Below are 18,526 nucleotides of genomic sequence, written 5' to 3' on the forward strand. Positions count from 1 at the left end.
CTTTTAAAAAAAGTGTCTTTTAAAAATAAAGGACCAAATAAATCTGTATTTATATAAATATACAAATAGCACTCTAAACCAAAAAAAGGTAGATGTTCCATTAAGCATGAAGGGGAATAACTGAATCAGCACTGAATTGTTTTTTTTCTATGCCCGATAGGCAAATTGAGATAACTGTAATTGTAAATGAAGCTGTGGTGAAATAATTTCAATTTGGGTTAAGTAGAATATCTATCTATCTATCTATATATATAATGACACATCAAACTAGATATCATATGAAACATGTCACTCCTTTTTCTAAAAAAAAAAAGTTAAGAGGTGGGGGGCTCAATTTTCATTGGGAATGTGGTTAACTCTTCCCTCCCCCACTATGATCTGAATGAAACCCCCACCTCCCGGCATGGCTGCTATTAACTCCAGGAACTGCTACTCATAGAAGCTTCTCTCCCGAGGCTAGTAGCTGCCATGGTGAGAGTGAGTTTAGATTTGGATCATGGTTGGGGAGGAAAAGTTAATTGTAGTTCTGACAAAGTTGCGCCCTTTGCACCTGCTATTAATTGTTGCTGTTTTTTAAAGTCACAAGAACAAGTGATTCTTTTAGAATCATATCTAGTTTGGTCCTGAGAAAGGCAAAAGTATATATTATTTACCACAGGTTGCATAAGAATGAGGATAGACAAAGAAGAACAGGTTGTGCAGATTTTGTTGGAATGTATGAGGTTCAACTCCAGCTTGGTGGGTTGAGGCTGCATGGGGTTAAAAAGGGTAGCTAGGGAGGAGACCTCCTTGTTGCCAAGCTATACCTGTCCTTTGATCCTTGCCGTCTCTCCCCCTCCTGCTAGACTGATATGCAAAGGATGTTGATCCCAGGTCCTTCCCACCTTCCCAATTCCTTCTTCTCTCTCGAGAGGGGAGCAGACATCTTTCTTTTGTCTCTCCCTCTCAACCAGCATGAGAGCTGCACTGGGACCAGTGCAGACTGCTCCAACATAGCTAGTTAGCTAGATATAGGACTCTTTCCTATCAAGCATGTACTTCCAGAATAAAGTAGTTGTTTCTTATTTTACAGCTTAAAGTCTCTGTCTGACTAATTTGCAGGGAAGGTAGAATCTTAGCAAAGATTCAAACACACACACATAAGCTCACTCAATACACTCCGCTCTGCTACGCAACTCAATAGAATTCCGACAGATTTTTGAAGGGGACAAAACTGTTTTGTTAAATAAAAGGACGAAGTAGATTTGTGTTGATGTCTTTTACTTAACTGAGGGCATTAGTGCAGAGATTATGCTGATTTGTGAAATTACATTTATTTATTAATTTAACAGGATGTATATGCTGCTGCTTCATCAAAACTTCTAAGACTTAGAATCTAAGTGGTTTACATAACGAAAAAGCAAGTGGAAGTTTTATGAAGAAAGGATTGGAGCAGCTTTCCCTAACCTGGTGCCCTCCATATGTTTTGGACTACAACTCCCATCAGCCCTAGTCAACATAGGAAATGTACTGTGAGAGCCAGCACAAAACGGCTGCCATGGGCAACAAAAAAGAGAGGTGCCGGTACACTGATACAGATATCAGTGAGCACTGTCACACACACACACAAAGCCGTGCAAATATATATATTATGGGGCTAATTACTTCACTAGTTTTGGGGGTAGGCAGTGTATTGGCTGCTTGTGCAGTAAGAAAAAAGCTTTGAATAAACCCTGCCAGAAATCCTATTAACTGATAAGAAAAACTGGGAAACTGGGATAACGAGCAAGTGGAAACTTCATGCAAAAGATGAGAGCTCCCCTAGTTTTCGAAAACAAAAAACAGAACTTGTCTAAATCTTGATGCATGTGTGCCCTTGATGTGCTGGACCAGCGAAAGGAACTTACAGCTGACCAACACCAAGGTGAAGGAACTGATGTTGCTAAACAAATAAGATATGGAAAGACAGAGGTACATTCAAGGAGGATAAGGCTATTGGTGATTACTATGGCTATACTCTGTCTCCATGGTTGGAGGCAGCATGCTTCTGAATACTGGAAACCGCAGGAGGAGAGAGTGCTATTGCACTGAGGTCCTGCTTGCAGGCCATAGGGATCTAGTTGGCCACTGTGAGAACAGGATGCCGGACTAGATGGGCCATTGGCCTGATTCAGCAGGGTTCTTATATTCTTAAATAATAGCATGAAGTCTGTAACTAAGAACAACAGTAGAGGAAGTCAGGCTGTGTGTGTAGGTTTCTGTAGCACTGGAGAGACAGCTCCTGATACAGCTCCTACCACTTCAAATGGGAAGACGCTATGTGAACTCCAGGGCATTGGAATTAAGCATATTGTCCTCAAACATTCCAACATTTAAGAAGAAGAAAAGTGTCACCCATGCCAGGAATACTTTATTATTATTATTATTATTATTATTATTATTATTATTATTACGTAGTAGTAGTAGTAGTAGTAGTAGTAATATTTTTATAGCACTTTCAAGCACTTTCGTACTCCCATATGGTAGGTAGGGACACTGAATCTGAAGAGTGGCACACTAAGGCCACCAAGCAAGTTTTGAATGGGCAAATCTCTCATTCATAACACAAAAGGCACAACAGTCTCAAGACTGTGAAGCACCTCTTTTGTCAGTGGATCAAGTGGAAAGTTGAGGAATTCTGTACTGCCAAATATGTACTTGCGGAATTCCTTGGAAAAAAACCAAATTAACTTTAAGGGTGTTTTGTTGTTGTTGTTACCTTTTTTTACTTTTCTTCTGGGATCCAGGAAATGTGGTAGTGTGGAAGCCACTGGAATATGTTAAAGAAATATAACTTTCTGCACCTGGTTTTAAGAGAAAATAACCTTTGATTCTATCTTTTTTGGCTCAGTGTCCCATAATTTCATTGGCTTTGTCCTGCCCCTGTAGACTATCAAAACACAACAGGTCCATTGTACTCTGAACCTATCTGCCTTGAATGCATTGCATGGAAGCCGTATATATTCCCACAACACTTTATGCAAAGCCTTTACTTTGTCTTTCAAGAAGAATGAGCATTTGAATATTGAACTGAAAGAGATTGTATTCTGCAACATGTGACTGATGTAATAACATTTACTAATTGGAAATGATACATTGTGTCCACCCCAAACCTTTGGCAGGTGCAAACAGTAAACCTGTCCAGACTGTTTTTTGTTTTGTTTTTGTGGTTTTTTACAGATGTATTTTGCAATGTGTAATTGATGCAATAATAGTGCATTAGTGATGGGTTTATATTGGACCATTCACACAAATGGTAATATATAAATATCAGTATTATTAATCAGAGCCACTGTGGCACAGTGGTTTGAGTGTCAGATCAAGCCCGTGGAGACCCAGGTTCAAATTCCAACTCAGCCATGAAGCATATCAGGTGACGTCTTGGTTGCTATCCCGCAGCCCAACCAACCTCACAGGATTGTTTGTGAGGAAAAAACAGAGAGGGAAAATCATATTTATTACCTTGAGTTCCTTGTTGTGGTGCATATGTGGTGCCCACAACAGTTTTGCTGGTTTAAAAATGGGCCCACAACATTTGGTGACCCCTGGTCTATATATTCTGCTCCTCTTGAACCACAAGGGATGTGCTGGAACTGAACTTGGCTGCACAAAGATAAAGTCTGAATATAACCATCAGAGAACTGTAGTTATATCTGGAAAGAAAAGGGGATCTTGCATCCTTCTTGGCAGTTTTGGTCTCAGAGTTTCTTTGCCAATTAGAATGATGAAATAGTAGTTGGAAAGGGCCTATAAGGCCATCAAGTCTGCCCCCCTGTTCAATGCAGGAATTCCAAGTAACTATGTGGATGTGTTGCTGAACTAGCTCTTGGCTGAGGTATAAGCTGAAGCAGGGGCTTGTGAGCCTCCAATCCTAATGGAACTCAGCAGGAGTAAAGGGCTGCCTTAGAGAACATGGGATTACAAAGCAGCTCCTAACCCACCCCACACTCCAGCTCCAGGTCAAGCTGAGCCCCTTATGCAATCAGGGCCACCAAGCCAGAGATGTTCAACAAGATGTCGAGCATCCTTTGACATTTTTTGAAGACTTATGTTCTTTGTACAAAGATAGCTCAATTTATCAGCACTTTTCGACTTGTGGATGACCAGTGTGCTGTACAGCCAAAAATGGGTAACAACTAGGGTTGCCAGGATCAGGGCCTGAGAATGATTCTGTATCTTTACGAGAAGAGAAAATTCAGCCAAGTGCAGGTTTTCTTGCAACATTGTAATGGGAAAAACAACAAGGTGAAATTCTCCCTTCCCCCTGCACAACTTGTAAAGATACAGGAGACCTCTTGGTTGCCAAGCCTAGCCTCCAAGAGGTCTTCTGTTTCTTTAAAAGTTGTGCAGGGGGAAGGGAGAATTTCACCTTGTGGTTTTTCCCATTACAATGTTGCAAGAAAACGTGCACTTGGCTGAATTTTCTCTTCTCTTAAAGATACAGAATCATTCTCAGGCCCTGGGCCTGGCAACTCTAGACAACCCTCCTAAAAATTCAGAGATGAGATTCTTCATGCATCTCCTTAAGTGTTCGTATTGCAAGATGAGCACTTCTAGTCAAAGTTTTGTTATCTTCGTGATGTATTTTAAATTTTGTATCCTGTATGCTTTTATAATTGTAAGTCACTTTGAAACATTTTTGTAGTAACTGACGAATACAATTAATAATAATAATAATAACTGCAGCAAGTTGCATCATGAGCAAAAAAAAACAATGACCTGGGAAGGATAAAAAGTTACACAGAGTAATTCACAGTAATAATAGCTGGGACCCAACATGACAAGGTACAAATATGGAGAGAGTTTCCACTGAACCCATGGGCCTTTCCTCAGGTTGGTGAGAAATAGCTCCACACATCTGCATGATTCCTGGTTGAAGAAGGCATATTTTAATGTAGGAAACAAAAATTCACACAATTATGTCAAAAACTACATGAGAGGAAGCTATGAAACAGACTGTCATGGCTTTGTCATTACAGGGTGATGAAATTTTAAGATCAAAAAAGACCACTCCAGGCTTGCTAACCTTGCTTCATAATACAGACTGATAATGTTCCTTCAGTAATTATCACTTTGTCAAGCCCACTCATCCCCCCCCATACAGAGCTAAAGAGAGTAGTAAATTCAAATTAAAAGGAAAGGCAGAACAAAGGGAAAGTTTGTTAGGGTTTCCATTTTCCTTCCTACCCATTGATGTAACATAAGGAACAACAAAAGAAAAATCAAATCTATAATGTATGGTGGGTTTTTTTTTACCATTAATCAAGCAATGATGAGCATTATTTAATCAATATTAATGAATATTCCTCTTGTTGCCTGTACAGTTATTATGAGGAGCACTTCACACAATCATTTCAAGCATGAGCAAACACCTGTGATAGGCTCATTATCCTCCCATTATCCTCCCTATTGCCTCCCATTGACTGGAGATAAAAGAGAAAGATCCATATTTTACAGCAGTTTCACAAGTAAACAAGCATTAACTGTGGTTACCAAATAAAAATGATGCCCCAGCATTAACTCATTGCTAAACTGCAAAAAGTAGGTGCAGCACAGCATGATAGCAGTAGGGATGAATAGTTTTGGCATATCTTAGAATAAGGCAATTTTTGTGTTCCTGAACTCCAGTTTAGATGTGAGGATTTGGAATGGGTTTTACAATCAGCTTCTGCTGATGTACAAAGACACTCAAGACTAGGGTTGCCAGATCAGAAGCGTCTCAAACCCTGAGATTTCAGGGGCAGGCCCTAGTGATGTCATGGGGTGGGCCCTAGTGATGTCATTAAGCATGAATCGATACATTAAGCATCAACCACAGTTGCTTGGAGCATACCACTTAAACAAAAAATTTCTCTGATTGGAAATTAAGATATAAATCATAGCTAAAAGAGGGTGTTCCCAGGTCCAGCCGAAGTGACGGGATCATTCCTTCTCACCTGCTTAAACAGCCTGGGTAAGGAACATTTAATCTAGCTTACTTGCTTCTGGCAAGAAGAGTTTAAGTGTCCTCAGGCCAGGCCAGTCACCAGAAGGTTGTTGTAGGATGAAAGCCTGGTGTTGTGGAGATGTTAGATGGGAGCACTCAGGGTGGATTCCCCTGAAGGCTGCAGTTCTAAACACACTTATTAAGGGACTAAGCCATAGAACTCAACAGGCCTTACTTCTGAGTAGGTATTGTTAGGATTGTGCTGTTAGTAAGGCTTGACTAGGGATCCTCTGCAAAGACATCCATATCAAAGTGGATTGGCAACCCCCTACCTGGAATGCCCTGCCTGCCTTTTAACATGGCTGCTCCAAACTTCTTTACAGACTTGATCTTTTACTACAGAGAGAGGTTTGAGAAATGAGTAAGAGTTAAGAAGATTCTCTATTATTTCCTGCCTACTCTGTGGGCTGCTATAAACTCACTTTGACAACCCACCCAATTCCAGTGACTAATAATTGACAGAGAGAAAACACACATGGTTTGGTCTATCTTCACAGGCAGTAGACGGGGAACAACAGCAATTGAAGCCACACTTCCCAGTATGTGAATTCTCTTTTGGGCAAGAAACAAACTATCATGCAAATCACAAGGTGCATCATCAGTGGGTTTAAGGGGGTTGAGCTGACCACATGGAACCACTGTTGTTGCTTCTATGGATATAAGGGGGTAAGGTCAGAGGTAAATGAAATGCAAATAGAAAAACAAAAACAAAAGACAGAGATGATTTCCTAAATGCAATACCATACCAACCACAACAAGATTCCTATGACTAAGGCAGAAAACTCAGCATCCCACAACCAGTCAGGGTTCCTAACCAAAACTAAAAAAAAATCCTGGCAGCCAGTCAGCCAAGGTCATAGAAATTCCCATGCACCACAACCTGACCTGGGGGCTGCACTTAGTGCAGAGTGCTGCAGCACGACTGCTGACATGAGTGAGACCCCATCAGCACATAATACCTCTACTCTGACATCTGCGCTGGTTGCTGATTTGCTACCAGGCCAGTTCAAGGTGTGCTTTCTGTTACGAGATCCACATAGTACTTGTTCTGCTCTGGTAAGAAATTGATCTTATATTGTGGCAGTACCTACACTTTGGAACACTCTGCCTATTTACATTAGGTAGACACCTTCATTTTACTCATTTTGGCACCTGCTAAAAAAGTTTTGTTTAGGCAAGCCTACCCAGGCATGTAGAAGCTATTGTTTTTTATATCTGTTTTTAGCTCATTGTTGGTTTTATTATTTTGAATGTTTTTAAATACCTGTTTTTGCCAATAATCACAGAATCATAGAATCATAGAACAGTAGGGTTGGAAGGGGCTTACAAGGCCATTGAGTCCAACCCGCTGCTCAATGCAGGAATCCAAATCAAAGCATTCCCGACATATGGCTGTCCAGCTGCCTCTTGAATGCCTCCAGTGTCAGAGAACCCACTACCTCTCTAGGTAATTGGTTCCATTGTCATATGGCTTTAACAGTTAGGAAGTTTTTCCTGATGTCCAGTCAAAATCTGGCTTCCCAGAACTTGAGCCCATTATTCCGTGTCGTGCACTCTGGGATGATCAAGAAGAGATCCCGGCCCTCCTCTATGTGACAACCTTTCATGTACTTGAAGAGTGCTATCATATCTTCCCTCAGTCTTCTGTTCTCCAGGCTAAACATGCCCAGTTCTTTCAGTCTCTCCTCATAGGGCTTTGTTTCTAGTCCCCTGATCATCTTTGTTGCCTTCCTCTGAACCCGTTCCAGTTTGTCTGCATCCTTGTCAAAGTGCGGAGACCAGAACTGGATGCAGTATTCAAGATGAGGCCTAACCAGTGCTGAATAGAGGGCAACTAGTACTGCACGCGATTTGGAAACTATACTTCTGTTAATGCAGCCTAATACAGCATTTGCCTTTTTTGCAGCCACATCGCACTGTTGGCTTATATTCAGCTTGTGATCAACGACAATTCCAAGATCCTTCTCACATGTCGTACTGCTGAGCCAAGTATCCCCCATCTTATAACTGTGCATTTGGCTTCTTTTTCCTAAGTGTAGAACTTTGCATTTATCCCTGTTGAATTTCATTCTGTTGTTTTCAGCCCAATGCTCCAGCCTATCAAGGTCCCTTTGAATTTTGTTTCTGTCTTCCACGGTATTAGCTATGCCCCCCAATTTTGTATCATCTGCAAATTTGATAAGCATGCTCTGTACTTCCTTATCCAAGTCATTAATAAAAATGTTGAAGAGCACTGGGCCCAGGACTGAGCCCTGTGTTACCCCACTTGTTACTTCTGCCCAGTTTGAGAAGGAACCATTGATAAGCACTCTTTTAGTACGATTCTGGAGTCAACTGTGGATCCACCTGATAGTTGTTCCATCCAGCCCACATTTAGCTAGCTTGCTAATCAGAATATCATGGGGCACTTTGTCAAAAGCTTTGCTGAAGTCAAGATATATTATGTCCACAGCATTCCCACAGTCTACTAGGGAGGTTACCTGATCAAAAAATGAGATTAGTTTGGCAGGATTTGTTCTTCATAAATCCATGTTGGCTCCTAGTAATCGCTGCATTGTTTTCAAGGTGCTTACAGACTGACTGCTTTATAATCTGCTCCAGAGTTTTTCCAGGGATTGATGTTAGGCTGACTGATCTGTAGTTCCCCGGTTCCTCCTGTTTGCCCTTTTTTGAAGATAGGGACAACATTAGCTCTCCTCCAGTCATCCGGCACTTCACCAGTCCTCCATGATTTCGTAAAGTTAATAGACACCGGTTCTGAGAGTTCTTCAGCCAGTTCCTTCAATTCTCTAGGATGCAGGTTATTGGGCCCTGCCAATTTGAACTCGTTCAAAGTGATTAGGTATTCCTTCACCATTTATCTATCAATCTCAAGCTCCAATCCTGCTCCTTCTGCTTCATGTTTCCCAGGAGGGTCATAGACCCTTTTTGGGGGAAAGACTTAAGCAAAGTAGGAATTGAGCACTTCTGCCTTTTCTTTCTCATCTGTTATCATTTTGCCATCCTCACTGAGTAGCTCTGCCACCATTTCTTTTCTCTGTCTTTTACTATGGACATACCTGAAGAAAGCTTTTTTGTTGCTTTTAGCATCTCTCGCTAACCTCAGCTCATTCTCAGCTTTAGCCTTCCTGACACCATCCCTGCAATTCCTTGATACCTGTCTGTACTCTTCCTTTGTGACCTAGCCTTCTTTCCACTTCCTATATGTGTCCTTTTTTGTTTTCAGGTCATCTCTAAGCTTTTTGTGAAGCCACATTGGCTTCTTCTGCTATTTTCCCATTTTTTTCCTTGTTGGAATCACTTGCCATTGAGCTTTTAGACTTTTCTTTTTTAGGAACTCCCACCCATCTTGGACTCCTTTTCTCATTAAGGTTGCTTGCCATGGAACGGTACTTACAATTGTTCTGAGTTTATTAAAATCAGCTTTCCTGAAGTCCAGGGTGCGCATATGGCTACTTTCAGCTTTTGCTTCTGTTAAAATCAAGAATTCAAGTATGGTGTGGTCACTTTCCCCCAGAGTTCCCGTAACTGCCACTTCATCCACCAAATCATCTCTATTGGTTAGAATCAAGTCCAGGATAGCTGATCCTCTGGTTGCTTCCTCCACTTTCTGTAGGAGAAAGTTACTTCCAACACAAGTCAGAAATTTCTTGGGGAGGCCGTGTTTGGCAGAATTTGTCTCCCAACAGATATCGGGATAATTGAAGTCCCCCGTTGCTACTACATCATGACTCCTCGAAACATTGGCAATTAGATTTTCAAAGGTTACTTTCTCGTCTCCTCCTTGATTGGGTGGTAAGTAGTAGACTCCAAGCACCACGTTCCTTTTATTACTTGCCCCATTAATTTTAATCCAGATACTCTCGGTGGAGCTATCAAACTCATCTTCCTGTATTTCTGTGCAGGGATATATATTTTTAACATATAGCACGACTCCACCTCCTTTTTTATTCCTTCTGTTCTTTTTGAACAAGTTATATCCTTCAATTGCTGTGTTCCAGTCATGGGAGTCATCTCACCAAGTTTCAGTTATACCTATCAAGTCATATTTATTATCCTGTATTAAGAATTCGAGTTCATTCTGCTTGTTTCCCATGCTCTGCGCATTAGTATACAGACATCGAAGACCATGTAATTTATGGCTTGGTTTCCTTACTATATTTTTCTGAGGACATTTACTGGTCCCTACTGGAGCTGATCTCTCTGTTCCCATTACTGTGCACAAGCCTTCATCAGTCGTTACCACCAAGTTTAAGTCTCCCTCCCCTTTAGGATTCAGTTTAAAGCCCTCCTGATGAACTTCTCCATGCTGTGGCCAAACAGATTCTTTCCAGTCCTTGTGAGATGCAACCCATCACTTGCCAGCAGTCCATCTTCCAGGAAGCATAGCCCATGGTCCCAGAATCCAAATCTCTCACGTCGGCACCACCTTCGTAGCCATTCATTCACACTGAGTATTTTTCTTTCCCTTTCTACTCCTCTTCTAAGTACTGGAAGGATGGATGAAAAATCTATCTGGGCCCCAAAGTCCTTGAGTTTCCTTTCCAGAGCTTCAAAGTCTGATGCGATTTCTTCATAGCTCCATTTGGCAGTATCTTTTGTTCCTACATGGATGAGGAGAAAGGGATACCTGTCAGTGGGCTCGATGAGTGATGGCAACCCTTCCGTCACATCTCTAATCCGTCCTGCTGGTAGACAGCATACCTGGCGAGTCCACAGATCTTCTCGGCATACTTGGGTTTCAATCCCACACAGTAGGGAGTCTCCCACTACTAGTACTCTTCTCTTCTTGTTGTAGTGTGGTGAGGTTTCATTGGCCCTGCTTGATTGAGCTTCACCCTCTTGCTTGTTGTCGCACGGGGTCTCCTGTAATTCTTCCTCCACAGGCTGTCCTCCAGTCTCATCCTTGTGTGGTTGAAAGCTGTTCCATAGTTCCACTGGTGATGAGTGTCTTCTAGCTCTCCTGCTCCTGTCACCCTTTCCCACGGAGTTTCCTCCACCTCGTTGTTCCTCTCCAAAGCAGTCTCCTCTTCTGCTACCACATGCTGTTGTTCTTCCACCTCCACTTCTCTTTGCTGCTGTTGTTCCAGCATTCTGTCTAAGAACTCTTCATCTTCTCTTATAGCCCTCAATGTGGCCACCCGCCATTCCAGGCCTCTCACTTTTGCTTCCAGCAGTGCCACAAGCTTGCACTTGTTGCAGGTGTATGCCATGTTGTTCTCAGGCAAGAAAACAAACGTGGCACATACCTTGCAGGTCACAACCACTGGGGAATCCTTCCTGTTCATACTCTCTTCTACCTTTTGTTTCTTTCTAACTACTTGTTTTGGAGTGGCCTGTGCTTTGTCCTATCCTACGTCAGGGTAAACTTGAGAGTCCACTGGTATGCGGTACGCTGTACAAGAAGAATTAGTAATTGTAAAAAAAAAATTATAGAGACCTCCCCTTGACCTCCCCTGTTGAACTCCTTTGTCAAACTCCTGTTTGCTCGCTCTGTTTGCTCTCTCTCTGAAAGTTGGCTTGCTTGTCTCTGCTCTCCTGTGGACCAGCTGAGACAGCTCCCTCTGCTCTGCTCAGTTAGGAGTCAGGAAGCAGAATGAGAGTCCCAGCACACACAGCTGCTGCTTGTTGCCCTCAGAAGTTCTCAGGCCATGCCCTTAAGCCAATAGGTATCAGGCCACACCCCTTCCAATCAAGCTGCTATGGAGCCCTTCAGAGCACACAGCTTAGAGCATACGGCTTCAGAGCACACAGCTTCATAGCCCTCTTGGCCTTTTTCCTTTCCTCGCTACAGCTCCTTTGTCAAACTCCTGTTTGCCCTCCCTGTTCATTCACTCTGTTCGCTCGCTCTCTGAAAGCTGGCTTGCTTTTATGTCCTCACCTGTAGACCAACTGAGACAGCTCCCTCTGCTCTGCTCTGCTCTGTTAGGAGTCAGGAAACAGAATGAGAGTCCCAGCACACACAGCTGCTGCTTGTTGCCCTCAGAAGTTCTCAGGCCATACCCTTCAGCCAATAGCTATCAGGCCACACCCCTGCCAATCAAGCTGCTATGGAGCCCTTCAGAGCACACGGCTTAGAGCACACGGCTTCACAGCCCTCTTGGCCTTTTTCTTTTCCTCGCTACAGCTCCTTTGTCAAACTCCTGTTTGCTCTCCCTGTTTGTGCGCTCTCTGAAAGATGGCTTGCTTGTATCTCCTCTCCTGTGGACCAGCTGAGACAGCTCCTACTGCTCTGCTCAGTTAGGAGTCATTTGGTTTATACCTTTTGAGCCAGACCACTTAGAAACTTTTTTTTTTAAATGAAAGGTAAGAGTCCAGAGATTAAGGTGACTCACCCGGAGACCTGGACCCCAAAAAACCAGAGTCTCCAGGCAAAAACTGGAGACCTGGCAACCCTACCTGAGACATGGCCTAAGGACGTCCCTGGCCATCCTTGGCCTCCAGCACATACCCAAAGATTTTTGAGCATTAGAAGTCTCAGTTTCCCTTGAAGAACAGGAGAAACGTTGTAACAGGCACAGCCCTGAAATAGTAGTGGGCAGCAACTCCTCTATTTGTTACAAGAATATCTAATATTTCCAATAGGAGCCATTTCCTCTGGTGTAGCTAAGGTGGCCACTAACCTATCACGAATCAAGTGGAAATACATCACCAAAAAGGAGAAGACAGATTTGCATGAAATTTGCATATGCTAATTTATATAGAGAGGTACATGTTTAGAAATAAGTACTGTAAATTTAAACAGAAATACAATACTTCCAATCACATAGTTTGGAAGACTGATCAGGTGCCCTGCATGTCTGCTAAATCTGTGTCCAGGTGCCAACTGTTGATGAGCCACTTCAAGGCTCCCACTGGTCTTCCTTCTTATGATACTTTATCTTTAAACTGGACTTGGCTGGATAGCTCTAAAAACAGAGCCCTTAGTTCAAACAGGAGACTGTCTTCTGCAAAGTAAATCACATGGCCACCTTAGGCCTAGTCAAAAGAGCTTACATTTTAAAATCAGAGTGCCAGCATTGAAATTTAGGACTCTAATTCCATATGGACTTCATAGAATCATAGAGTTGGAAGGGGTCTACTTCCTTTAGGCCATTGGTCCACCATACTCTGACATGCAGCAGCACTCAGGAAGCTATCTTTCCCAGTCCTGCTACATGAGTTCCTTTTCACCAGAGCTGCAGGAAACTGAACATGGGACTTTCTGCACACAGAGCATATCCTCTAACCAATGAACTATGAGCCCTGCCACATCGGTGCAAATGATATTTCCTTAAGTAGTTCCCCGAAGTGCATTTCCCTCTTATTTTTCACTGTTGTACTCATACAGGCAAAAACAATCACAACCACATTTCCTTAAACTTACATTAAGCATACAACACATTGTTTGCACCATTGTTAATTCAGAGTCTCAAATTATGTTTCTTTCACAGGTACAGGGTCCCCAATTTCTTTCTGTCTCCTCTCTGAAGCAAAACTTATGCAACTCTTTTGGATGTGTCTGCCCTCCACTTTTTTCTGGTGATCCCTGTCACATAAACCCCAGAGTCCAGGCCTTAGACTATCACCCTGCTTCCTCTGACTTACTCAGTTGCCTTTTGCAGTTCATTGCCTACAATCTGGTTCCCTCTCTTTGGCTCCACTATCACCTATTTGTCTGGCTGCTGTCCCCAGACTATGCTCTCTGACACAGCTTAAGCCTAGGGCACTGCATTCTTGCCAAGGAATCTCTTATAGAAGGATATTTAGTTATATATCTCCCTGTTTTTTTCCCCTACAAGTGAAGGGAAATCTGTTTCATTGCTACTAAACCCTTGCCTATACAGAGGTTTACAACCATCACATTAATTAATCTGTGTTGTGCTCTTTTTAAAAGATGAGGTTAATACTGATTCTGTATTTTTCTAGAGTCAATTCTACCACACTTTAATAGGTTTAAATGGAAGACAGCCTTTTGAATGACCTTGAGAACAGGAATGTTTGGTTGAATATATTCATAGAATAAATACGCCTTTCTAGATCCCTCTCTCTGCATGGGGAGCACAGGAGCGCACGCGCACACACACACACACACACACACACACAGAGGATGGTGTGGTTTATGAAGCTCCCTATACTGGCTGTGTTTGGACCATCAAATCTTGGCTTAATAAGCTTATATATGAATGAATTTCACCTATCCATATCAAGCTGCTTCACTCCTCTTATCTGTGTGGGCAAGCAAGCCACAGTTAAACACAGCTTCCTGTTAGGTCCAAACCAGACAACTATGGATAATGGTTTCCAAACATGCCAGAATATGAAGCCATGGTTTGAGGCTGACTTCCAGATCCTGGCATGTTTGGAAGCCTTTAGCCATAGTTTCTGGTTCGGATGGGAAGCTCTGGTTAAATGTGGTTTCCTGGCTTATTTGCCCACTTGTACAAAAGGAAGAGAACAAGCGCTATACGCCAGTGCATGAAACTCGTTCAGATCTCAGCTTATTAAACAAAGACATGACCATCCAAATGCAGCCACTGAATCAGACTATCGATCTGTATTATCTGTTACACGGACTGGCAGTGATCCTCACCCAAGAGACTGTGGTGGCAAATTCCTTCAGGTCCTATCAGGTCCCTTCAGGTCCCATCAGAAAACATGACAGAATATATCATGCTAAGCAAACTATGACTTATGCCCTGAAGAAAGAATTAGGAAGCCCATGATGCTGGGCTACCATCAAGTATTTAGGACAACAGATCAAAGAAGTGAGTTTGAAGACAAGAACTCTAAGTGGCCCTTGATCATGGCTTTTTCACTGGAAAGCCGTTCAGTACATTAACTGTTACCAAGGCCATAGCTGATATGCTTGACATTTTCCAGTGTCTCCCCTTGTTGACATCTGTCCAGGTGATCTCATCATCTAATTCTACTCTACTGGGGTTCTTATGTTAGCTGTTTTATAAGACTCATCTAAAATGCCCGGATAAAATATTACCTGTGTCTTATGGGTGTTTTCATACATGAAACTTAAAACAGCTCTTAAAGCAGGCTTTATAATTATGAATGTAAAACTTACATTGGCCAGAATGCTCATTTGCATTGCAAATGCTTTTCCTCTGCTTTCTCTGCCACATTAGCAACAGCAGTGAGACAGAGGCTCAGAGGTGAAGTGCAAAAGTACTCTTGATTTCACCTCCTTTCAAAGTCATTGGAGAAACCAATAAAAGCTGGCTTTTAGTTACAACAAGCAAAAAGGTCTGGCACTTGTAAATGTGAGAGCTATTTCACCACTGCATTAGAATCAAGAGTTTGAAATGTTCCAGTGATTCAGAAAGCAGGACTCTGAACTATATCATAACTGAAGGAATAATATCCTTAGGACATTCAAGAACTGGATAGTGGCTCTTCTTTCTTAATTGCCTCTGTGAAAATTACATAAAATCTTCCAGTGTAATGCTCAAAAGTCTAAAAGAAGCAGTGTGGTTACTAGTTACTATGCAGAGACCAAAGATAGGGGTTCTCATCTTGCCTCAGCACAAGTCACTGTCTGAACCTCAGTTCTCCATCTGTAGAATGGGAATAGCAACCAACAAGTTACGGTGAGGTTGGAAAACTAACCACACAGCATTTTTCAGTTAAAATGCTATACCAGGGTGACAAGGGATGGCAATAATATACAGCACTCAAGCCATTCAAGGCCATTCAGCATAGAGACTTGCCTGTGTCCGATTCTCATCCCATTTCCCAGCCTCGTTATCTGGCAATTTCAAGGAAGTGGCAAACAATGTCCAAAGGCTCTTAGTAACTGCCACCCTGGGCTCCTACTGGGAGAAAGGGCGTGGAGGAAGGGTGGGAGATCAATCTAATAAATAAATAACCTGTACAATCTTGTTTGCTTTAAATGCTGTCCTGTGGACTGGGTCTAGGGATGGAAAGAAGGAGAAAGAGATTACTTAGGGATCAGGAAACGGGAGAGAAAAAAGCGCTGGGATGGGGACTGAAAATAAACAGCAGGAGACCATATGCAGCATTACTGGTAGTTGTGTGAGGAACCTTGAGGATTCTGCAGAGCAGCAGCATTTGTGGGGATAGGAGTGCAAAGTAGTTGTTGGAAACAGAGAAGCAATGTTGATGGAAACTATAGCTTTCAGTCATGTGTGGGGTTTTGCATGTGGCCATCCCAGCTCTAGAGCAAGAAAAAGGTTTTGATGTTCCTAGGTGCCAGCATCATCCTTCTAGCTGCTGAGACAGCTGGGACTGTTCTGTGGTCAGAGGAATGAGTAAAAATAATGATTCTAGTATGTATGAAAACATATCTGGACTTCTTCATTTAAACATGCACCTGTAGCAATTGTCACCAGAGCAGCCTCCAAAGCAAACAAGAACGTATAGGCTGCTATAAATGTTAATCATGGTAGCAAACAGGTCCGAGAGGATTCCTTTCTAATATGTAGCAAGACCAGGCAGTACCTACCACGAGCTGAGAGTTTCTTGGTGTTTATGATCTTGGCAGCATATTCTTGTCCTGACAACACCTTCACACACCTCCTGACTATTGAAAATGCACCTCTGTTGGAGAGAAGAAGAAAAAAGTGGCCTGTTAGATGAATAAAGTCACAATACCTGCTTACATGTTTAAAACTGGAAAAGTTCAAAATAGGCTGAAGATAAAGAAGAGCCCTCCAGGATCAGACCAAAGGCCCATATAGGGCTTGTCCTCACCAGAGTTCACTGTGTGTTTGCAGCTGTTTGTGTTCCCACATAATTTGCAGAGTTCACATAACATTGCTCTCAAACAACACCAGTCGTAATGCTTTTCCCCTGTAAATTTGGGTGTACCTGATACAGGAATAATTCAATAAACTGGGGAAATCAAGCTCAAGACTACTCCACCCAAGGCCACAAATGATTTGTTTTGGTGTTTTCGTCACTTTCGCTACTCCCCTTTTCACACCAGTTACTTCCTCAATGGTTTCATTTCTTTTCCAGCAGTGCCCCTAACTCTTTTCAGTGTGCTCTAAGAACATAGCCTTATTTTTCCTTTTTTCTTTTGATCCCTTGGATTTGCACAAAACCAGAAAACTACATAAGCAAATTACAAAAGGGAATGCCTACTGGTATGAATGGGAAAGACCAAAGTTGCTTCTCCTGTACAAATTCAAATACTTGCAGGTGTGGTCTAATCTGAATGGCAAAAAATGGATTCACAGCTAAACAATGCTCAAATGCGGACAAGCCGAATAGTCTAGTATCAGATGTATTTGTGGAGCCCACAAGCAGGCATGAAGGCAACAGACACATGCCACCATTGTTCCAGCAACTGACATCCAGGCCGCTTCCAGACTGTCGCTATTTCCAAGTGTGATTTAATCACATATTGGCAAATTCAGGTTATGCAGTTCAAGTTGATTAGTGCTGTTGCTCAAGAATCCTGCTTCCCTCCAAAATCAGAGTTTTTGCAATAAGGAAAATTATGGGGAAACGCACTGGAAACATTTACTTGGCATAATGTAATCTAAACTGCCCACAAACAAATCAGGATTATTGCTCAGTAAACAGGAAGAAACCTCAGATACATGTTGCCTCTGATTCTGGAGTATATAGCCACGATGACCCGTAGTCATTGATGCTCCTTTGAACTTATTTATTAACAGCATATTGCCCATGAAATGTCTTTGGAGGGAGTGGAGGTGTTTAGGAGGAGGGCTGCAATTCATCCTCTTCTCATTACTCTCTGACCTTCTTCACTGAAGTATCTCTTCCCTTTCCTCCAGACCTGCCTTTCTCCCCCTTTACCACAACTGCCAAATCTTAGCTCAACTTCTATCCTTCACACACTGCCTGACAAAAAGATAGAACAATGGAAAGAACCGGCTATTTTACATATTGATTACATTGGTTTCCTGCCCTTCTTTCAAGGAGATTCCAGAAACAACCCTGTGAGGTAGGTTAGGCTGAAAGTGGATGACTTGCCCAAGGTCTTCCAATCAGCTTAATGACTATGTGGGGATTCGATTCTGGGTTTCCCACGTTCTAGCCTGACACTCCAAGGCTGATGTGGGGACTGATAACTATCTTGAGTGGAAATACCAGAGCTGACTTTTCAAGCAGAGGTGTTCAATATGTATTAGATCCAGTTAGGAAAACATTCCCACTTAAAAGATATCTGAAGGAAAAACAGCAATGTAGATGCAAGGGAAAAAAATCCTTGTTACCAAAAGTGACAATTTGTTTCCTTCAGTCAAGCATTTGGCATGTTCCCCCTTCAGATTTTTTACATTCTCCCCACCCCGAATGGTGACTTTTTCTACTGGTGGAAAGCATTAAGCACCTTCTGTCATATCAAATGTCTTCCAGTACAAATGGCAACGTTTGCTAACAATAATGTATTTTAATGAAGGAAAAATTGACACCAACGTAATTTTTGTGCAAAAGCCACAATTAAGCTTGGTATTGTTGAAATTTAAAATCTGATCTGACTGATCAGGTTATAATGCCAGCAGCTACCATTTATTTTATTTTATTTTATTTATTAAATTT

The 18,526-nt window shown here is 42.2% G+C and overlaps 1 protein-coding gene across 3 annotated transcripts in view; it reads right to left on the reverse strand.

The window, feature by feature from the left end:
• The window catches only part of CAMK2A (calcium/calmodulin dependent protein kinase II alpha), a 204,394-nt gene that overhangs the window by 140,519 nt on the left and 45,349 nt on the right, over positions 1-18,526 (reverse strand). For all 3 annotated transcript variants that reach the window (XM_061617364.1, XM_061617361.1, XM_061617363.1), the window contains exon 2: positions 16,461-16,555. In XM_061617364.1, the coding sequence (XP_061473348.1) occupies positions 16,461-16,555 (95 nt within the window). The remainder of the gene's footprint in view (positions 1-16,460; positions 16,556-18,526) is intronic.

The sequence above is a fragment of the Rhineura floridana genome, chromosome 3, assembly GCF_030035675.1.
Source record: "Rhineura floridana isolate rRhiFlo1 chromosome 3, rRhiFlo1.hap2, whole genome shotgun sequence".
NCBI classification, from domain to species: domain Eukaryota; kingdom Metazoa; phylum Chordata; class Lepidosauria; order Squamata; family Rhineuridae; genus Rhineura; species Rhineura floridana.